This window comes from Lolium perenne, chromosome 3, assembly GCF_019359855.2.
Source record: "Lolium perenne isolate Kyuss_39 chromosome 3, Kyuss_2.0, whole genome shotgun sequence".
NCBI classification, from domain to species: domain Eukaryota; kingdom Viridiplantae; phylum Streptophyta; class Magnoliopsida; order Poales; family Poaceae; genus Lolium; species Lolium perenne.
Window position 1 is genome coordinate 56,353,055 of NC_067246.2, and position 23,091 is coordinate 56,376,145.

The 23,091-nt window shown below is 46.5% G+C and overlaps 2 protein-coding genes and 1 long non-coding RNA gene across 6 annotated transcripts; 2 read left to right on the top strand and 1 right to left on the bottom strand.

Moving 5' to 3' along the window:
• The first annotated feature begins 3,281 nt into the window (after positions 1–3,281).
• Positions 3,282–7,717, top strand: LOC127341184 (uncharacterized). 4 transcript variants are annotated; one of them, XR_011754013.1, is made up of 10 exons: positions 3,282–3,348; positions 4,627–4,841; positions 4,938–5,028; positions 5,136–5,299; positions 5,374–5,441; positions 5,521–5,707; positions 5,822–5,896; positions 5,988–6,178; positions 7,248–7,322; positions 7,442–7,717. It is a non-coding gene; the product is annotated as an uncharacterized lncRNA (long non-coding RNA). The 4 variants fall into 4 exon arrangements; XR_007875322.2 differs by having other exon boundaries at positions 4,627–4,824; positions 7,442–7,715; XR_011754014.1 differs by having other exon boundaries at positions 4,627–4,824; positions 7,253–7,322; positions 7,442–7,715.
• A 6,652-nt stretch (positions 7,718–14,369) lies between these two features.
• LOC127341183 (probable glutathione S-transferase GSTU6) lies at positions 14,370–15,543 on the bottom strand. The gene has a single exon (XM_051366964.2). It carries the CDS (start codon positions 15,497–15,499, stop codon positions 14,615–14,617), a length of 885 nt encoding a protein of 294 aa, XP_051222924.1. The 5' UTR covers positions 15,500–15,543; the 3' UTR covers positions 14,370–14,614.
• Positions 15,544–21,429: 5,886 nt separating this feature from the next.
• On the top strand, positions 21,430–22,387 carry LOC127341181 (embryo-specific protein ATS3A). Its single transcript, XM_051366963.2, has one exon. The coding sequence runs from the start codon at positions 21,632–21,634 to the stop codon at positions 22,199–22,201; it is 570 nt and encodes a 189-aa protein (XP_051222923.1). The 5' UTR covers positions 21,430–21,631; the 3' UTR covers positions 22,202–22,387.
• The last annotated feature ends 704 nt before the right edge of the window (positions 22,388–23,091 follow it).

The following is a 23,091-nucleotide window of genomic DNA, read 5'->3' on the forward strand; positions in this document are numbered from 1 at the left end:
CTCTCCTCCTCCAATCCAATCCTCCCCTCCCCCAAACCCGATCCGCCGCCTCCTCCACACGAGGGCCCCGGGCATGCGCAGCGACGACCGCGTGGAGGTACTTGTGGCGGCCGGACCAGGAGCTGGAGGCGTGCAGGCGGGAAGAGGCGGCGTCACCGTTCCGCTGCCCCGGCGTGGGGCAAGATCGAGGCCTCCGACGAAACCCTAGCCACCGAGCAAAGGGGCGACTCCGCCGCCATGGAGGCCCCGGAGGAGGTAGTGGACGCGGGAGGAGGCGAGGAGGAGCGGGTGGCCGGGGCGGAGCAGGTGCGGCTGGCCCGCAGGAGGGAGGCGATGGAGGGCGACCGGCGGCGACGACGGTGGCCTCCTCGCTGCCCGTGTTTCATCTGCTCGTCCAAGGGACTTCTCCCTGCCCTTCCCCGCGCCATCCCACTCTCCTCCATCTCGGCCGGCCGGACCGCATCGTCGGCGGCGGCGGCGACCAGCGCAGCCCCCGTGGAGCGTCCAGGAGGTCGAGGAGGTGAGCACCAGCGCAGATTCGTCGGTAAGTCCCCACTCTTGCTCAGGCGCTATGTCTCTCTCCTCTTTTCCTTGCCCTTCCATGGGGATCTTGTTCGTGGTGTTCAATTTTTAGCTAATCACAGGAAGGGAGATGAAGAGGGGTGAAGAGATGTGAGGGAGGAGATCTGTGGTGCTGCTGTGCATCTGTGAGAACCATATCCGCAAGCTCCTCCTAGGTTGCAGCTACTACCACTCCAAGAACTCCAACCTAGACGGAGGAGGGTAGTAATTCGGGTTTGCTTATTCTTTATCTTTCAGCTTTTAGAGAAAATTTACCATTACTATCTTAAATCTTTGTGGGTTAGAGTTTCTGATGATCCAACATCCCATGATTATGCTATTAGTCAAATACTGAAATTTTTGCTGGTAGGAACATCATGGAGGCCGCTTGCCGCATAAGAGGCTGGAGCGGCAAGTTTGGTGTGGCTGCTCCTCCATGCAAAGGTCTTCAGTTCATAAATTATTGCTCCTTACTTTTGTCCCTTAAGGAGCAGCCACATGCTTTGTTTTGTTTGTCCTATAATGTGTATTTAGGCTTTCGCCACATCACCGATTCTTCATTTTTCTGTCTTCCACCTTTTAGCAAAAGAAAGTAGAGAATAAATCAATGAATGTTTTCTTTTAAAAATGATTATACCATTTCATCGGATGTAATAACTTAAAATAGTTATTTGTGGCTTTAGTTTGCTGCTAGGTTTAGGTTCAGATTTAGGAGGAGGTGGCCGGCCGTTCGGAATATTGTGCGAGCCAGCAGCGGTGACACGGTCCTTCTCCTCCCTCCTTACTTGTGGTGGGCTAGGGCCGGAGCTTGATGGTTGTCGGAGCCGCTCGTCCACCCTGTACCTGATTTGCTTTGAGCAGAGAAAAGTAGAGAGGGGTGGTGGATTCGCATGCTCCACAGCCCGCCAGGTGACTAGCTGGATGGAGGACGGCACCGATAATGTTTATTGGTTTGTTTTGCTTGCTAAGTTATTTTTTTTGTTTTTTGCAGCTAGGATTTGATGGCGGAGAGATGCGAAGTCTAGCTTGATTGTTGGCTTCTTTATTATATGGACGTGATGCAAGGTGTGTCATGCCTTCCTAGCCCTCTTTCCCCTATCTCAGCACCTATATTTCGTCTTGATTTTTGATTGTATCTGCACCAGTTCTTTCTCTTCTCCATTAATCCGAAGCTTTCCGTCAAGGGAATTTTTTAATTCATTTAGATGCAAAAATTAGAGTGAGAAAATGGTTGGAATATGGATTTTACTGATTCATATTTGGGTAAGCTTAGTACTTCAAGAAGCATGACACGAATATATTTCAGAGCGTAACTCAGCTTATGCGATTACATCAACTGTAAATCTATTAAAGTTCAGTCATGCAACCAATTTGTTGTGTAAGATAAGATGGTTTTCCTCTTTTTTGGTTTTATTTTTGCCATTCATGTCCCTCTTTGCCTATATTTTTTCAGGTTGCTATAACAGAAAGACCAGGTTCACCTATTTTCCTGCTACAAAGATCACCATCATATAGGTTACCTCATTTGGCCTTTATTTATGTGAATCTCTTTATAGTTATTTGATTTGGTTACATGCTAATGAGGCAAACCATGATACCGAAACATACCAGATGTAAATCGTGTAGCCACCAACTGATGCTTTTGAGGTTTAACTTTTGCTTCTGTGTTGAGTAGGTTGGTCTAAAGGTGAAGAGCTTCAGGGGCTTGTCGCTTGTTTTTGAGGCGAGCTTATTTGGAGCTTCCAGTTTGTCCTGGGCATCATCAAAAGGATGCCTGCAATGGCGTAAGTTCCACTAGACAATGATTACCAACGCTGCCGTAATAATATTGCTGTAAATATTATTCAATTCATTAAAATTGTTGATGTTTAAGATGATTTTCTTTGATTTTGCAGCTACGTCATCGATTTGAGAAAAAAGAAGAGTCTCATTAAGGTGATTTGGAGGAAGGAGGCAACCAGTACCCCGCAAAACTTTTGTGCTGAAGGAGGGCGGATTTTCCATCTATAATTTTGTGTTTAGTTCAGTTCGGCACTGAAAAATGGTACACTAATTGTTGGTTCTTCACAATTTTCGTTAGAACTATATAGAAGTCTTTATAATTATCTCATTTTTAGGACTGTATTTTTTTGTTTAGTAAACAAAGTATTATATGTTGCCTTATTGCTCCCTCTCTTATTTTGTAGGTTTGGTCCTTTCTTTCGTTAAAATGGTGAGAGATACCTGCAAAATGTTCCTCTACTGAAGCCTGTGATCAGTATAGAGGAATTTGAGTCTTCTATTTTGCAGCTAGGGTTTCAGTTTATAGAAGATTCTTGCTGATGGCGATCACAGGGAGCATCATGGTGAGGTGAGAAAGCTCTGTTCCTTCTTTTTGTTCTCTATCCTTCTTCCTGTCTTGATTGTTTCTATCCTGTTTGTGACAATCCATGTATCTTCTTTTCCCTACATTGTATTTTTTTGGTTAAACTACTCTGTACAATAACATACTGATTGTCTGTGGGAAAGGCCGATGTTGTATTCCCCGAATTATCTCCAACGGCAAATACATTGTTACATCTTTCAAAATCATGAAATCTAAGCGGAAAACATTGGAAAACAAATGGGTGGCTTCATATACATTAGACTGTATTTAAGAATTTGATTACCCATTCATGCATTAATATTTTGAAAAGTGCGTCAATGTGGCTTTCTAATTCGTATATGATGCATGAACATGGCAGCGGTTGTACCTACAGAAGTGGCAGAAAGCAAAGCTAAAATTATGTTGAAGCTTCTTTCATCAAGGTTTTTAATTAACCTCTATTTCTATTCATAGAGTTACCAGGCTTTTATCATTTTGTTACACAGTGCAAGCTTTCTGTTGGATGATGGCAGATAGTTACTTCAAGTGACCTGCCCCCTTTCTTTTGCAGACAAACAATAAAGTGGCAAAGAATAATTTGGTTTTAGTTTCTGTTGAATGATGGTTTTATGATGTATCAAACACTGATGGAGTCATCTGTTGGAGAAATGCCATATGGTATTGTTTATTTTTTCATTAGCAGTCATATTGTCTCCCAACAACCCTGCACTACATTATAATTCTCAAGACAACTAGGAAGAAATGCGATACATTTATTTTCTTATTTTCTTATTATCTCTGTAATTCACTACCCGTGACAGCATTAATAAATACTCAATGTAGTATATTCAGTTGGACAAATTATTACTTAGGTTGAAGTGAAATTGCATTTTATGATGTGAATATCATAACGTTGTTTTTTTAAGTGCAAAGTTTACATTTATGTGCGAATGGTAATAACCCAACAAGGAGCTTATCTATTACACTAATCTTAGTTGAGCTATTATCATGTTGAGCAAGCCCTGTTTACTATCTGCCATTTAGGTTTTCTTATTTACTTTTTCTTCCATAGATCCAAATCTTTCTTGATGTGATCTGTTCAACTTGCGCAAATTCAATTGATTTGTTTTTTTATTGGGCTTGGGATGGTTGTTCGCCCCTGCTGCGTGGTATGTAAAGTATTTTCTTATTTACTATAAGTGGCTGCTAAATAAGAGGAATGCATCCAGTAGTGTAGAAATTTCAGAGATGCTCTTGAGCATGCAAGTGCTTTGGAGAAATACATTAGCTTAGAGGAGTGTGAGCCCCCCCAGTGGCAGCCGAACATAGGATTGTTTATTTCCAAATTTGTAGTTTTTTTTGAAATGTTTGTGATTTCTATTTTTATCACCCCGACAGCGACGCCGCCGGCTGGACATCCATGGCACACAATCCTTCGCCCTCCTACCTCGACATGGGCTAAGTTGTCCTTGACGGTGACCTTGACATTTCGAACCCATCTACAGGTATACCAGATCTCTCTTGTCTCCTCTTTGGTTTTGTGTGCACTCACAGATTTGGTTATACCTGGTTGGTCTGTCAATGTGTTTTGATGTTACACTTCAGATCCTTGTTTGGTGCCTGATGCAAATACTAAATGAGAAGTGCAGTTTTGGGGATTAGCCAGTTTTGGATATAGTTGTTATCTTACTAATAAAAAATACTCTACATGATTGTTACAGGTTAATTATGAGGACTTGGTGCTCCATTATCTCCTCATTTCACTTATGTGGGTGGCGAGGAGATCAGCGAGATGTCTCGCACCACCGGTGCACGATGACAAGATGGTGGGGCCTTTTGGCGTTCTTGCAATCCGGTTTCCTCGGCCAGAGTTAGGCGACCTTGCCAGCAACACCTCGTCATCTCGAACTTGTCACTAGGTATACCATCTCCCTAGGTTAGTTCGGCGACAAATGGAATTCGTGATATATGCTTAGGTTATGTTGTTTTTTCAATGTTTATTGTTCATATTGTTTCTTGGTGGTCGGCGCAGATGCAAAAGGAGAGGTGCAGATTCAGGATCAGTGGTGCATTGCTTACTAAAAAGAAGAGCTTTGAACAATTACTTTTGAACAAAAGGACAGGTGAAAATTCGGGATGGATGATGCCTTTTCTTACTAAAAAGAAGAGCTTATGTTCTCTGCCAGTAATTCGAAAGCTTGACCTTGCTATTGTTTCTTTTGTGATGCAGATGGATTATCTCGATCATTGCCCAACATTGGACAATAATAATATTGCCCCTTCATACAGTGGAGCTGGAGTGCTTAAAGGATTTTTATTGAAAAATAATCCTCTTGATCTCTCTTCTATCTCCATAGCTCATATGTTGATGCTCCTCCCTTCCTCATGTGTGAGGTGAGTACTAATTTCACATTTTTTTACCAGAACAGGATTAGTTTGATTTCTGAGTAATATTCTTGTTTATTCAGTCTAACACCGGGGAAGTTTCATATTTGTTCATAACAACTTGACTGTCAACTAAAGAATTGGATATGAGGTGGGATTCTGATACAGTTTGCCTTTTAGGTTGAGCTTTGGTGTGCAACTTGGGCTAATATTTGTTCTTCCGTTTGCAGTTATTACCAACAATGACTGCATCTTCTGTGAAAATGATCTGGTTACTGACAAGAATGTGGAGCTCATCGGGATGCAAGATGCCGAGGTGGCCGGCATCCAACACCGTGGGCTGTTGGTGCTCCACCCAGCGCCCCACTTCTTGCTTGCATGCATGCCACCGGTCAGTTGTAAGATGCCAACGCCCAGGTAGGTATATGCTTCTAAATTCTATTTTTTCGTTGAGAATTGGGATGCATTGGTAATTTAGAAGCGCCCATTAACCCACTCGAATTCTTAATTTATGACTTTTTTTTGATTTAGGTACTGTAGGTACCAATGGGGAAACAACAGAAGAACGATGAGGGCATTGTCTCTAGGTTCATTCTTATTTTGAAGGTACATAGAATTCATCGGAACTACTGACATTATCTGAACTGGCGGCAAATACCGAGTGCCATAACGACACTAATCATCTTTATTCTTGTAGAATAAGTAGTCAAATCAAGGATTGATCGGCGAGTGATCAAGCAGAGCGATCTCGGGTTGTACGTGTTCGCGTTGAATCTGTTGAGTGGCGATCCCTTCATGAATTAAAAATTGTTGCCATACTTTGACACCTGCCAGTTTACTGGTTGCTATAAATTGTGAAGGAATCAAGTTGTGGGCAAATATTGAAAGGTAATGAATGATCCAATACTTGCCTTGTTAGTCCTTTCTTGGTTCTTATGCATTTTATATTATTATTTTGGTCCCAGCTTGTTGCGTTGATTGGTCTATATGGCCTGTAATAATTCAGTTGGCATGGACATGGGGATCTTGAGCCTACTTTCACTCCCACAAATGGTTGCTTTGGATATTAAGATGCCACTTTTATTTCGTCACCCATGCATTGTTTTGCATTCAGAATTACCTGCAAGATAATATTACCATGCCTATTATTAATGTGTCATAAAGACAAGCACTTCACCAGCTAAACCACTTGCCATGTGGTTAATGTTTACGGTTTGGCCTTCAGAAATTTCAGATGGGAATGGTCTCCAAATTTTAAGAAAAGTTTGTTTGGGAGCAGTCATTTATTTATTTGTTATTATTCACTACATATCAAGTAAGCTGGTTGTGAAATTTACATTGACTTCTTGTGATATGATGTAGGTATTATTAGCCATTTACTCTATTTATGTTGCCTTTCGGCTCCACAATTGACCTGATTTAGAGTTGATCCAGAATTTCATTATATTACCGCAGAATGTGCCTCTGAACATAGTTTCAGTAGTAGTGCCACTTGGAGAGATCAACATTATTTGTTTACTCATCCAATGAAGGTCTTGCAGCATGACCAGTATTATGGTCAGTTGTCGAGTGCAACATCCTCCAGTTTTTATTTAGTTTCACATCAGAAAGTCAGTTTTCTCCGTGCATTGATGCATATGCACACAAAGATATGACAGGTTTTCGTGTCTCCATTTGATTCTGGTTCCACCTCTGCCAGTATCATTTGTTGTGACAGCAGCCTGCAGCGTGTGCCTTTTACCTACATATCTCTACATATTTATGATGGGTAAAGGGACGTCTTCTCAAGCCCACTCCCGTCTGTTTGGTTGCTAGAAGATTTAGGTTCACTCGTGGCATCCTCCTGCAACGAGTCTCCAACCTATCCCGTTCTTAATGATTTGTACTCTAGAGTACTAAGAAGTTGTGACAAATATAGAGATGATTCCAAAGGAGATCTGGCATATATATTTCTCAGTGCAGTTGAAGGATTGGTGCTGGTTGGAGGGTGCTCCGGTTCCTGCATGGTGAATTCCCTCCCAGGCATCAAAAGGTAAAGTACTGATTCTTTCCTCTTCCTCTAATTGATTTGTTCCATCATGCTGATAGAATTGTTGCGATTTGGCACTGGCATGACCTAATGGTTTGTCCGCTCACTAAATATTTATGTAGGTTAGAACAGTCATGGTGCAACGCCGTGAGAGGAGAGGAAGCTCCTGATTGTCTGTTCACAGTTCAGTGCCAGGATAGTAGGGATGCCCAATCCATTTTGGCCTTTTTTCCGTTGCTTTCTTTTTATTTCCATCTTGTTATTCCAGAAATTGTTGTATATACACTGCTTCATGCCTGTATTTTTCTATATACCATGCTTCATGGCTGCATTTTTATATACATGTTTTCAAATTTTGCCCACTATTAGTATCCAAAAATAATATATTTCTGGCATTTCTTTTGCCAGCTGAGTTGGTCTAAAATAAACAACATAAATGAAGGTGGAAGAAATTAGTTTTAAGTATATTGCAGTTGTTGCTGCTGTTTTTGCTATTAGAAATGTGTTTGCAGACATGCTGTAGGTTTTCATTACAGTTTACAGTTTTCTATAAAAAAAATTGTCGTACAATATTTATGAATGCCTTCTCATGCAGGCCCGAGTTCTCTATTGTCAAATCTGATTCTGCTATTTTTTCTATTAGAAATTTGCTTACAGGTATTGATGTTTTTTAATTGTCACCAGATTATGTCAATGCAGCCATTGGCAATATGAAAGCGGCTTCACAAGTTCGGTGGAGGGAGCTGTTATAACCCTAAATTCCATCAACACAAAACTAATCTACTTATACCGCCATCACTAAACTACTGCTAAACTACGATATATGATAAATGTTGCACTTTTGTTTCCCTTCTACCTTTAGGGCGAGGCACAACGTTGGCGCAATGAGTAAACATTTGTAATAGTTTCGCTACACTGCGATATATGATAAATGTTGCACTTTTGTTTTGCTTCTACCTTTAGGGCACGTTGGTACGACTGGTAAACATTTGTAATAGTTTCTGGTTCTTGTGGTATCGGTGAAGCGGCTTAGAATCTCGAACCAAACTTTTTATCTTTCTGCTTACAATAAGTAGAAGCATTCCTTTTGGAATTACTAATTATCCATTTGCACTTCTTTTATGATGCTACATCTTTTGGTACAATGACCATAATTTGGTGCGGGAGTTTAGATATTGTCATATCTTACTGCACCACCTCAATGTAATGCTGACGGTTATATTTTTGAGCTAATTCTTAATACTAAAATAAGCTAAATCTTACAGTTTAAATTCTGGTGTTTGCGCGATAGCGCAACAGGCTGTCGAGGGAGTTTCCTCCAACGAACCACACTACATACTATTATACCTCACCATGGGACGCCCTGTTGGATACTATTCTACTTGATCCAAAAGCTCTACTCCAACCTCGGATGATGTTATAGCTCCCTTTACCACTACGGTGATGACATCGGCAAGAAGAGTACAGCTCTGCTCCAAGCCTCTGATACTAAAATAAGCCAAAACTTATGGTTCAAATTCTTATTGAATTATGCTATTTGTGCAATAGCACAACGCGGTAATTCGGTACTAAAATAAGAGAAACCCTATGGTTAGCCTTCGTCATTGCGCGATAGCGCAACGGGTCATCTAGTTTCCCCTAAAAGCCATAGAACTCCGGACGAGATAGCCCTGTTCGTGAAGGGTTTTCCAAGATAATTGCCGTATCCCAGTTCCGTCTTTTGCAGTGGTTACTAGGACACATAAAATGACGCCACGCGGCTCCGATCGATTTTTTGGCTCCGTTTGCTTTGCCAACTGCGCAAAACGGGGCCGTCGGGACATGCGGTATGGCCGTACCGGGCGCGCGCGTGCACCCGTCCGCCAACGCGCGAAACGGAAAACATTTAGCACATAAAATGATGCGTCCTAGACCTAAAAACATTTTTCCCTCCATTTATTGAGCGAAGGAAAGTGTCGCCCCAGTTCAAATCCGGTCAGTTTCCAGCGGATTCGGCGGGGCACCGCACGAAGCGGGTGGGATTCCCAGATGGCTTCTGCGCGCATATGGCATGTGATAGGTGGTGCGTAGGAGGTATCCTACCGCTGCGCGGAGGTCCCGCGCGATACTGAAATGCGCACCATGTAGCTGCTTCACAAAAAAAAGCCCTTCCGGCACCCCGAAAATGAAAAAACCGTCGCCCGTGGTTCGGATTGGAAATCCGCGACCGGGGCCTTGCTTCCCATCCTAAGGCCCACGCACCTGCCAAATATGGCCTCGTTCCGACAAACTATGTGGTGAAACGGGCCGTTTCCTACTCATTTCCCCTAAAAGCCATAGAACTCCGGACGAGATAGCCCTGTTCGTGAAGGGTTTTCCAAGATAATTGCCGTATCCCAGTTCCGTCGTTTGCGGTGGTTACTAGGACACATAAAATGACGCCACGCGGCTCCGCTCGATTTTTTGGCTCCGTTTGCTTTGCCAATCGCGCAAAACGGGCCGCCGGGACATGCGGTATGGCCGCACGGCGCGCGCGCGTGCACCCGTCCGCCAACGCGCGAAACGAAAAACATTTAGCACATAAAATGACGCGTCCTAGACCTAAAAACATTTTTCCCTCCATTTATTGAGCGAAGGAAAGTGTCGCCCCAGTTCAAATCCGGTCAGTTTCCAGCGAATTCGGCGGGGCACCGCAGGAAGCGGGTGGGATTCCCAGATGGCTTCCGCGCACATATGGCATGTGATAGGTGGTGCGTAGGAGGTATCCTACCGCTGCGCGGGGGTCCCGCGCGATACTGAAATGCGCACCATGTAGCTGCTTCACAAAAAAAAGCCCTTCCGGCACCCCGAAAATGGAAAAACCGTCGCCCGTGGTTCGGATTGGAAATCCGCGACCGGGGCCTTGCTTCCCATCCTAAGGCCCACGCACGTGCCAAATATGGCCTCGTTCCGACAAACTATGTGGTGAAACGGGCCGTTTCCTACTCATTTCCCCTAAAAGCCATAGAACTCCGGACGAGATAGCCCTGTTCGTGAAGGGTTTTCCAAGATAACTGCCGTATCCCAGTTCCGTCTTTTGCAGTGGTTACTAGGACACATAAAATGACGCCACGCGGCTCCGCTCGATTTTTTGGCTCCGTTTGCTTTGCCAACTGCGCAAAACGGGGCCGCCGGGACATGATGTATGGCCGTACCGGGCGCGCGCGTGCACCCGTCCGCCAACGCGCGAAAAGGAAAACATTTAGCACATAAAATGACGCATCCTAGACCTAAAAACATTTTTCCCTCCATTTATTGAGCGAAGGAAAGTGTCGCCCCAGTTCAAATCCGGTCAGTTTCCAGCGGATTCGGTGGGGCACCGCAGGAAGCGGGTGGGATTCCCAGATGGCTTCCGCGCGCATATGGCATGTGATAGGTGGTGCGTAGGAGGTATCCTACCGCTGCGCGGAGGTCCCGCGCGATACTGAAATGCGCACCATGTAGCTGCTTCACAAAAAAAGCCCTTCCTGCACCCCGAAAATGGAAAAACTGTCGCCCGTGGTTCGGATTGGAAATCCGCGACCGGGGCCTTGCTTCCCATCCTAAGGCCCACGCACGTGCCAAATATGGCCTCATTCCGACAAACTATGTGGTGAAACGGGCCGTTTCCTACTCATTTCCCCTAAAAGCCATAGAACTCCGGACGAGATAGCCCTGTTCGTGAAGGGTTTTCCAAGATAATTGCCGTATCCCAGTTCCGTCTTTTGCACTGGTTACTAGGACACGTAAAATGACGCCACGCGGCTCTGATCGATTTTTTGGCTCCGTTTGCTTTGCCAACTGCGCAAAACGGGGCCGCCGGGACATGCGGTATGGCCGTACCGGGCGCGCGCGTGCACCCGTCCGCCAACGCGCGAAACGGAAAACATTTAGCACATAAAATGACGCGTCCTAGACCTAAAAACATTTTTCCCTCCATTTATTGAGCGAAGGAAAGTGTCGCCCCAGTTCAAATCCGGTCAGTTTCCAGCGGATTTGGCGGGGCACCGCAGGAAGCGGGTGGGATTCCCAGATGGCTTCCGCGCGCATATGGCATGTGATAGGTGGTGCGTAGGAGGTATCCTACCGCTGCGCGGAGGTCCCGCGCGATACTGAAATGCGCACCATGTAGCTGCTTCACAAAAAAAGCCCTTCCGGCACCCCGAAAATGGAAAAACCGTCGCCCGTGGTTCGGATTGGAAATCCGCGACCGGGGCCTTGCTTCCCATCCTAAGGCCCACGCACGTGCCAAATTATGGCCTCGTTCCGACAAACTATGTGGTGAAACGGGCCCTTTCCTACTCATTTCCCCTAAAAGCCATAGAACTCCGGACGAGATAGCCCTGTTCGTGAAGGGTTTTCCAAGATAATTTCCGTATCCCAGTTCCGTCTTTTGCAGTGGTTACTAGGACACGTAAAATGACGCCACGCGGCTCCGAAACGGAAAACATTTAGCACATAAAATGGCGCGTCACACTTGTACATATATGTTAGGGGCAGATGCAAGTTTTCCAACAATTCTGACGCTCCGGTGATCTGTATCTTGGGAAACCCTAGGGCGGGACCCCGTAGATCTACCCCTATAGCTTTCTCCATGCGAGAGTTTACCAATGTAATTTTTTACTTGTTTTGGTTTATATATGTACATGGAAACCATAGGTTGGGCATACTTTACCATAAAATAGGCTCCATTTGAGCCGTGGCGAGAGTTTCCACATACAGATCCTGGATTTTACCAAGTGTTAGCCCATGTATGCGGAAATCGTCAACAACGGGTACATCCAAGGTTAGCCAAACCTTACATCACACTTGTACACATATGTTATGGGCATATGCAAGTTTTCCAGCGATTCCGACGATCCGATGGTCTGTATCTTGAAAAACCCTAGGCGGGGACCCCACAGATCTACCCCTATAGCTTTCTCCGTGTGAGGGTTTACCAATGGACTTTTTTACTTGCTTTGGTTTGTTTAGGACATATGTACATGGAAACCATAGGTTGGGCATACTTTACCATAAAATAGGCTCTGTTTGAGCCGTGGCGGGAGTTTCCACATACAGATCCTGCATTTCACCAGGTGCTAGCCCATGTATGCGGAAATCGTCAACGCCGGGTACATGCAAGGTTAGAAAAACCTTACATCACACTTGTACACATATGTTAGGGACAAATGCAAGTTTTCAAGCGATTCCGATGCTCCGGTGATCTGTATCTTGGGAAACCCTAGGCCGGGGACCCTGCAGATCTACCTGACAAGGTATCAACTTGTCAATGCCTATGGATTGTAGGCTAGGGTTTAGTTGGAAGTAGAGGGTAAGTAGATCTCGAAGGTTTCAGCCGGAAAGTACTCGACGAATATGAAAACTAGGATTTGCAGACAATGATTCGATTCTTCGTCCCTCGACTCCCCTTTTATATAGGAGGTGGAGCCGAGGGATTCGTGCTATACAAGTTTACAGAATCCGGGACGGTTTCTAACTCATCCCGCCAGATTACAAACAACACTTCCTATTACAACTCTATCTTTCCTTAGTAAATCTTGGACTCCCGAATCTTCTTATTCTTCGGGTATTGGGCCTCCAGTAAACCCCGGGTACCATCTTCGGCAGGCCCATTTGGGATGCCTATGTCACTACCCCTATAGCTTTTTCCGTGCGAGGGTTTAGCAATGGATTTTTTTATTTTCTTTGCTTTGTTTAGGACATATGCACATGGAAACCATAGGTTTGGAATGAAATAGGCCCCGGATGAGCCGTAGCAGGAGTTTCCACATACATATCCTGGATTTTACCAAGTGCGGGCCCATGTATGCGGAAATCGTCAACGCCGGGTACATGCAAGGTTAGACAAACCTTACATCACACTTGTACACATATGTTAGGGACAAATGCAAGTTTTCAAGCGATTCCGACGCTCCGGTGATCTGTATCTTGGGAAACCCTAGGCCGGGGACCCTGCAGATCTACCCCTATAGCTTTTTCCGTGCGAGGGTTTAGCAATGGATTTTTTTATTTTCTTTGCTTTGTTTAGGACATATGCACATGGAAACCATAGGTTTGGAATGAAATAGGCCCCGGATGAGCCGTAGCAGGAGTTTCCACCGATTCGGACGCTCCGGTGGTTTGTATCTAGGGAAACCCTAGGGGGCGGGGACCCCGCAAATCTACCCCGGCCTAGGGTTAGGGTTAGGGTTAGATTTAGGGTTAGCAATGGACTTTTTCCCTTCGTTTTAGGACATATGTACATCGATAGCAGATGTTGGGCCTACTGGATCCCGTCGACCCGTCTACGAAGAGCGTCACCGTGTTAGTGGTGGTGTTGTGTTGGAGACGAAAACATGGGTATATATAGGGAGGCGAGGGGCTGAAATGGCGGGAAAAGTTGGCAGGAGCGTCAGCGGGAGAAAACGGCGGGAAAAATTGGCGGGAGAGAATGGGCGGGAGAGCTGGGCGGGAAAAAGGAAAAAAACATGTATGCTATGCCGACGGTGCCCCTCGGCATAGGCCAGACAGCTGAAGTTATTCCGGCGGGAGGGCGGGGGTATTGGGCGGGAGAAATTGGCGTCAGCTACGCCGAGGGTGGCCCTCGGCATAGGCCTCACGCCGTCAAGGTTCCGTCGAGGCAGGGCCAGGGGGCGACGAGCCGGGGGCGCACCCTCAACCTATGCCGAGGGTCACAGATACGCCGAGGGCCACCCTCGGCATAGCAGGTCATGTGCCGAGGGGGTCTGCACGCCGAGGGGCGATTCGCGCGGCTGGGCTGGCGGGGCAGTACACCGACGGCCCCGATATTTGGCCGTCGGCGTACGCCACGGCCGTCGGCGCAACGCGCCATTCCTGTAGTGAGAAGAGAACACACGGCTAATCCTAGAGGCTACAGATCGAGCCCACGGTCTAGCTAAGAATGCATGCCTATACTTTGAGTGTCTTGTTGTGCTGAGTGTAGTTAAGTGCATTCGGCAAACTCACGGGCACTCTTTCAGGCAGTGGTTCCACACTGAACGCTCACGTGTAGTAATATTAAACATAATAATTAATTGTTAACGTTCCCAGTTAAATCGTCAGAAAACAGCTCGAAAACATTTTATAAAGGCACTCAATTATGCGAATATAGAATACCACTCCACCTCGTGGTGATCGAGACTTTGATCTACCGCAGTTCCGGAATCCCGATGAGGGAACGAAGAATACAATATAGTAGTGACGCACTGACGCTACACAGGAGAACTCATCTAGTATGATGCACTCGAGAATGCCTCATCATCCATTTACTACGTGGAAGTCGGAACAGGATGCATCTACTGCGTCTGATGCGGCGGCAGGAACGGCAGCCCGCGGCGAGCCCGCTTCATGAGGTTGTACTCCACCAGCCCCGGCACGTCCGGCACGACCTCCCGCACGCCGTCCAGCGCGCCGAACCGCTCCGCCCACGCCGCCACCAGCGGCGTCCTCGCCGGGTCGAGCGTCCTCACGCCGCACATGGCCTCCGACGCGCGCAGCCAGCCGATGAACCCGCCCAGCGCCACGTCCACCAGCCCCACGCTCCCGCCGCCGAAGAACTCGTCCTTCTCCCCGAGCACCCCCTCGAACGTCTCCAGCAAGGCGACGACCTCCCCCGCCGCCTTCACCCGCTCCTCCACCGTGGCGCCGCCGTAGAGCGGGATCCACGTGGGCAGCAGCTTCTGGTCGACGTAGGCGGCCCAGAACCGTGCGGCCGCGCGCCGGTGCGGGTCGCCGGAGGGGAGGAGGCGCGGGAGGCTGTCCGGGAACGCCTCGTCGATGTACTCCAGGATGACCATCGACTCGGCGACGGGCTTGCCGTGATGGACGAGCACGGGAACCTTCCCGCCGTGCGCCGGGTTGGAGGCGAGGAGGAGCTGGCTCTTGGTGTTGTCGCCGAACAGGTCCTCCTCCACGTACGTGTAGGGGATGCCCTTGAGGTTCAGCGCGAACCGCGCCCGGAGGACGTACGGGCTCGTCCAGAAACCCAGAAGGGTCAGCTCGGCCGCCTCTCCCTCGCTGCTGCTGCTGCCTCCGGTGGCTTCCGCCGTCGCCATTGCCGATCGGGTTGGGTGCTGCGATGATTGAGCCGAGTCGCCGATAGAATGTATGGGGTTTTTATATGGTTGGTTGGGTGGATCTGCTGAGGTGCGCGCATCATCGGATCCATCATGTGCGTGCATGTTCCGTGCTCTCCATTCGTCATGCGTGACGGCCGGTCAGTGTGGAGGTCATTGGATAATTGGTTTCTACATACATCCATGAGCTCAGATGCCTTTTGCCGGGAGCGTGCTTTTAGAGTGAGCGAGTTGGTCACGCTCGCTCCAAAGCTTCTCGATCGAGCTCAATCGTCTCCGGTGACGTTTCTGCCCCGGCGCCACTGCCTAACCTAAAGAGGAAGGTATTGTTTTGATTTGGAATTTTGCGTGTTTGGAATGATATTCCATTACCTTTTTTTTTGATAGATTACCTGAGGTTTCACGTGGTCGGTCCTACAGCGCATTGTCGCTATATCTTTTTCTCTTTGCAAATGTCTTGCGTCCGAAACTAGGCAATGCCAGGTTTTGCCTAGTGTCAACAAAAAAATAAAACACTTGTAAAAGACTTCACTACCGGAAAAATAGGCACCGCCGTGCAGCCATTCCTTGCCATGCGCCCCCGCACGGTAAAGATATCTTTGCCGTGTACGACCAGGAAAATGCACGGCAAAGAATAGACGCACACCAAAAAGGGCCGCACGGCAACGGTTGAAAATAGCGCACGGCAAAGAATCGATGGACAACAATGGGAGAAACCAGCGCACAACAAAGATTCGCAGCACGGCAACGGCGATGGTCATTGTTGTTCCTTACCCTTTGCCGTGAGCGTGGCTGGGACGCACGACAACGACGCCTTTGCCGTGCGTTCTGCCCTTTGCCATACGCCATATCACGTCGACCGCAAAGTTTGGATGTCTAAGGAGGTATTTGCATTTATGTGTTATTGACTTCTTTATCACCATGTAGTTTATTTTACCATAATGGGTCTATCTTGTGTATGTAGAACCCTCATCAGTACATCGGCAACGACAACGAGTGGTTTATGGCGATGGTCATGTGGTGGACAATGCCCCCAATACCTCAAGAAGCATGTGGAGGGCAAGCTGAAGCGGGCAGAGATGCGAGGTGGATCACATATCATAGGCAGGATCCCCCTCTCTCTTCACATGGTGAGCAAATGGTTCCTTCAGTCTTTGATTTCATGTTATATATTGTTAACTCCGCAAGGGTGTCCCAGTTCACTTAATTACATGTTCTTTTTTGCAGGAAAAAATACAGGAGCGAAGCCGAACTTATTTAGCTTTATTCGAAAGATGAAGACCAGGAAGATACCCCATCCTCAGACGGGGTCCACGTGGGTCAACGAGCAAGCCGAGACCCAGTGTACGGCGTATGTCTTGAAGTTCAAGCAGAAGCACGGCGAAACCTTCCAGCCAGAGACCGAGGACTATGACGTTGAGGTTACGGTGCTTGGCGGAGAAGGCATGAAGCATGGCCGCCTATGGATTGGTGACGGGTGCATCGACCCAATGACTATTCCAACTCTCCGCCAGATCTGTCGTGGTCGTCAGAGTGGCCAGCCTTAGGTAGAGACCTGGCCACGGGCTTCGGATCTAGCTATCGAGCGGTTACGGGTATGTTCTTCCTCGGTCCTCTACCTTTCTTTACATGCTTTCCATTGCAATGTTAATGATATCGCGTCAACACAATGTAGGTGGAGATGGAAGAAAGGGAACAAAGAATCCAACAGGAGGCCCAACATCGGCAGTCGTAGCTGGAGCAATAACTTAGGGAGTACCAGCAGATGCAGGAGCAGATGCAACAGCAACAGATGAGATGGTTTATGAACCAAGAGGCTCTATCTTCTCCACCGGGGAGTCTTCCTACTCCTCCTTTTGCCTTCTCGTGGGTAAGTGGTTAATTTAATATTTCCATCTTATTTTCTCTTGTCTTATTGTCTAATCATGACATCGGAAGCAGCCGCCACCGCAGATGATGCGAACATGCAGTAGCAACAACAGATGATGCCGAACATGCCGCTCATCCAGGAATCGCCCAGTCAGAGCCCGGTGACACCTCTAACCGTCAACAACGCGAACATCATTCAGAACCTGATCGCATGTGAGTTCTCCTACATTTGTGTCCAACGCGCTTCTAGGTTGTAGAATGCCATGACTAGTTGCAAATTTTAGCCATTACATGCCACCACGTTCAATTCCATGTTAATATGCAAATTTTATCCTTCACTTATTGAAAATGTAGCCATGCCATTAGACTTGTAGAAATTGAGCTAGTCAATATGCAAATTCCATGTCAATATGCAAATTCCATGTCAAAATGCAATCTGATTATTTTTCTTTTGACCTAGTAGAAGATGGTTATCAAGGAGATGGATCCGGACAAGGACAAAGAGACTAACAAGGAGATGATGGACAAGGTTGTTGGATTCTATGCACTTGTATGGATTATATGTCATCGTTGGATTCTATGAACTTGTATGGATTCTATTTTTTTATGGACTTTGTTGTTGTTGGTGGACAAGGAGATGGATCCGGACTTGTATGCACTTGTTATATGTCGTCGTTGGACTCTACGCACTTGTTATATGTTGTTTTTTTTGTTGAAATGCTATATATATTGTTGTTATGGATTGTTGTTACGGATTATTGTTGTTATGAATCATATATATTGGATTATATGCATGTAATAATGAAAAATAGAAAAACCAGAAAAATCAGGCATGTCTTACACACGGCAAAGGCCACATGGCGCTAGCATGTGCGCCGTTGCATGCTATGGTCGTGCCTGGAGGGCCGTTGCCGTGCATGGTGGAGGGTGAGCTCACAACAATGGCAAGCAACATGGCACAGACACGACGCGTGGCAAAGGGGGAACCGCACAGCAAAGCATCAAGGCGCACGGCAAAGATTGCCCTCACGGCAGAGAAACAGATGCACGGCAGAGAAATCAACGCACGGCAAAGGCTTTGCCGTGCAGTATAGGCGAGGCGCACGGCAATGACAGCGTTGCCGTCGTAGGCATTGCCGTGTGGGCTTTGTCGTGCGTCCTCACACGACAAAGGCTTGGCCGTGCGTATAGGTCCCTTTGTCGTGCAAATCGTTGCACGACAAAACAAGATTCTCATGTAGTGCTTGGTGCTCGACAAAGTGTTAAAAACACTCTGGAAAGACTCAACACTTGGCAAACAATAGTTTTATCGAGTTTAAGAAAGAACACTAGGCATACCACTTAGTTTTGCTGAGTGTAAAAAACACTCGGCAAACTGCCCACATGCTCAGCCACACTTAGTGCATATTTATTTGAGCAAAGGGATGCTAACTTCTGACGGGCGGAGCGCCCGTCACCATATATATACCTCTTGTAAACCGTCAACTAGGATTTATCAGAATATAAGATAACCCACATCGTTTGTAAACACTCTCCGATATAGTGAAGTTTTTCTAGCTGACGCTCGTGGTTTTTCCCCCTCCGTGTTGGAGAGCCTTTTCACGTTAAATTATGTGTCTCCGCTACGATTTTCTTTTCGTTTTTTTGTTAAGAGGTTGACTGTGGAAGAAAGATGTTGTGTAGGAAAAACCATTGTTTCAAGTTTCAATGTTTGACAACTTGGTTGCCAGGGAAATCTATTCTTTTCTTTAGCAATTTCACTAATTAATTCAAGCTGGATGTTGGCAGCTGGAAATATTAGGCTAAACAAGAAGCAAACTTGTTATAAACACCCTCGCGCGGTATGGGCTGGTCTGGTCAGCCAAGTTTGCATTTTTTCTTTGTTCTTTATGTTTTATTTTCCCTTTTTATTTTATGTTTATTCCCTTTTCGGTATCTTTTTTCTTAATTAAAATTTTGCAAATATTTATTTTTAAAACTATGCATTTTAAAAAAATATCAAATATTTTGAATATAAAATGTTCAAAATTTTAAAATACATAGATTAAAAAAATTCAAAATTTTCAAAAAAAAGTTCAATCCCAAAAATGTTCATATTTTTTTATTATTATTCAAATTTTGAATATTTTCATATTGAAGAAATGTTCACATTACAAAAAAAATCAGATTTGAAAATTTTAATTTTTGAAAAAAATCAGACTATAAAAAAGTTCGAACTTAAAAACACAAAGATAAAAAATATATCAAAAAAGGGAAAGAAACCCCAAAAAGGAAAAAAAATATAGCTGGGCCGGCCCAACACCCGCCCATGTCCGTCTGTGGAGGTTGTGCGAGGCGGTGTACCCACCAACCTGTCGGTGTATATCCATACCCCCCCCCCCCCCCCCCCCCCCAAGCAGGGTGCCATGGGCTCTTGAAAATTTAGTATGCTGGAAAAGTAGCTATTCTGCCTCATATCCTTTGGATTGGACTTGGCCTGGGTAGGACTTAACCCTGCTAGCCCAACTTTGTACGTTGGTTAAACCTTATACTTTTAGAAAAAAACATCATGGCAAAGTTTGTTGGTATCAAACAACACTTACACTTTAAATATATTTTGCTAAGAAAATAAAACCTACCCCGTGCACAATTCGTCGCCCCAATTGCTTCCCACAAGTCCATGCAATCTTTATATATCGTAGATGCAACATTGTATAGTGCATCTTGTTTAATCTCCAATCACCTTGGAAGAATAGGACTCCACTTGGACATCACTCCACTCCATTCAGTTGGTCATGGCTAAACCTTCTTGGCCGAACTCCAATTGACTCAGCGATCAAAGCACTTGCAGCATGAGGATCAACCTATTCAACTCTCGACATTCATATCCATATATCATGCACTCATGTCGTCCATATCCTCTATGAACTATTAATAGCTTGAGCGAATGACCATTCTCCATCCAGTGATGGCAATTGTGCTATTTTGGTGCCCTACGACTATTGTGGTGGTAGAGGTAATGTCACGAGCTTCGTGTCACTAGTGAGGTCTCGGCTGATTAGCCCCCTTTGACGTCCCATGTCGCCTCCTCAACTTGCAAGTGTTTGGGATTTCAATATGTGATATGTATAATCCTTTTGCTGAGTTTGCGGTCAAGATTCATGCCGTTGGTAGAATCTTGGTCTTGCAATGCCCTTCATTGGTGTTGGCTGAAACTCCTCGCAGTTCTGGCACTCAATCAACCATGCGAGCTTCATGTCTCCGTCGTTCTCTTGGTGGAGTAAGGCCCTTTGACTACATGAGCTTGACATCTTGATCCTCTTATTATGCTCATGGTCTGCCATCTAGTTGGTAATGGCCATGCAAGGTACCCTTTGATGACGCCAGTGGCACACCTCAAGGCACTGCCTATGCACGTCCTCCTGATGATGGTTGTCGTGAGAACATGCTGATAGAGTTTCTTGTTGAAGTGTATAAGTAGATTGCCTAGCCCTTTCCATCAGTTCGGACTTTTGGTTTAAGTGGCTAGTGCATGAAGCTTAACATGGTATCAGAGCCCAGGGTCTCAAGTTCGAGTCCTGGCTTTCACAATTTATTCTAAATTCCTCGCAGCCTCCTGCTGCGTCCGGCCTCCCGCCGCCTCTTTGCCTCTCTACACGTGTTGACTTGTCTTCTCGTCTTCCTGTCACACGTGAGAGAGGGTGTTGAAGTGTATAAGTAGATTGCCTAGCTCTTTCCATCAGTCAAACTTTTGGTTCAAGTGGCTAGTGCATGGAGCTTAACATTTCTCAAGTGCACATCTAACCCTCCCCTCCCTAGCTATGTGTGTGGTGTACATGTGTTGGTTTTCTTTTATCTTTCTCTTAGTTATTCTCCCTGTAAAAAATCTAGTTTACTTGAACCCTTATATTGTAATAGGTTCGTTGTAAACTTTTGTAGGCAAAAATGGAATGCAATTCGGTGACCAATTGAAAAAAGAACTCATATGAAACATATCATACTCTGTCATTCTCGGCTGCGTGTAACAATCGACGCAGAGGACACGACACCGCCATCATACCAAAAACTTTGTGTTCGTTTTAATGAAGACAGCGACGCCAATACTCGTGGATCATGGACAGCCATAATCGTGTTCTTCATAGCACATGTCCACGAATTATATGATCACACGAGACACATGTGTGGCCCTCCACAACATCGATCCACTACACCGGCCGGCTGCAGGCCTGCAGCTGCGATGGCCACGGTCTTCAATCTTGACAGATCAGGCCAGGCTCGCTAGGCCACATATAAATTTCACTACGGCCAATAGGCAGCCAACCACCGTCGTCCGGCGACTGCCCAGTCCACTCCAGCTGCCCAGCTCTCACCCCCACGACCGATCTTGCCATGGCCTGCAGGAGGCGGCCGGCGCCGTCGCAACTCCTCGTGCTCGCCCTCATCTCCTGCCTGAGCATCGCCTCCGCCGCCTCCTCGTTCCGGCCGCAGCCACGCCCCGACAACAGCGACCTCGCGCAGACGACCAGCGCCGCCGGCGGCGTGGGCGCGCGGACGTGCTGGTACACGGTGCAGATAAAGACGAGCTGCGCGTCCCCGGCGCACACGTCGGACGTGATCAGCCTGGCGTTCGGCGACGTGTACAAGGACGAGGTGTACGCGGCGCAGCTGGGCGGCTTCGCCGGCGCGTTCGACCGGTGCGCCACCGACACGTTCAAGATCGGGGGACCCTGCGGGTACGGCGTCTGCTACCTCTACGTCCGCCGCGCCGGCCGCTCCGGGTGGACGCCGGAGTGGATCAGGGTGTACGAGCCCGCCTCCCCCGGCACGCCCTCCACCTTCCGCTACGGCGACCCGCTGCCCAACAACGTCTGGTACGGCCTCGACCGCTGCACGCGCCTCGTATCCCCCTCGTCGTCCTCCTCTCCTTCCTCTGCCTCCGCTGCGGTCCAAGCCATGTAGCCATGGCCGAAGCAGATCGTGGAGCTACCACTTGTATGTAACATGATTTTGTCGATCCAGTACGGCGAGTTTGCCAGATATACTACTATTTTGGTCAGAATTTCAATATGCGATCTGTATAATCCTGATCGAGATGTATATGACACGAATAAAACCGGCCGCTCCAATCTCTCTGTTTTTGTTTGATGATTGTTTCCCCGGAGACATTAGCATAGCATGGCGAGGTAGCTATCCATCGACTTGTTCAATGCGTGAAAGTGAAGATGAATGCAGTATGAGATTTTTCATGGAAGTCAACGTCAACGGATCCACACGGGTTATGCCAGAGGATCGATCTGGATCCGCTGGGAAGTCAACAATCTCTCGGGAGGGCAGACTCCTCGTCCATATTTTATTTCACAACAAAGAAACCAATACTAATGAACATGAACCAAAACGAAAATGAGCAGGTTGGGAGAGCATCCTGGTAGATATTTTCTTTTACAATAAAGAACCCAATACTAATAATCATGGACCAAAAAGAAAATGAAAAGGATCATCATTATCTTCCTCATAGACCGGAGCATTCATTTTTGGGAAAATTGGTTATTTACCCAAAAGTTCACAGGCCTTGGAGATATACCCAAAGTTAAGCGTACATTGGTAAAATACCCATAAAGAGGTTTAATTGTGTTTATGATCTACCCAAAAGGAGTTTTATGTAAACCAAAAAAATTGTACCCCTTAATCGTCCATGGAAATAACTATTTTTCTCATAGTACGTATATTTTAATAGCTGTGTGGAGTCGCTCCTTACAATAGCTCATCTCTCTCTCTCTCGCCAAAGGAAGCCAGGAAGGTGTTCACCGTGGATTGCATCATAGACAAATAAATGTGGCAAAATCGGTAGT

What these genes read in the sequence shown, in the direction of transcription:
- LOC127341183 (XM_051366964.2), bottom strand. Translation starts at nt 15,499, where the DNA reads ATGCACGCACATGATGGATCCGATGATGCGCGCACCTCAGCAGATCCA.
- LOC127341181 (XM_051366963.2), top strand. Translation starts at nt 21,632, where the DNA reads ATGGCCTGCAGGAGGCGGCCGGCGCCGTCGCAACTCCTCGTGCTCGCC.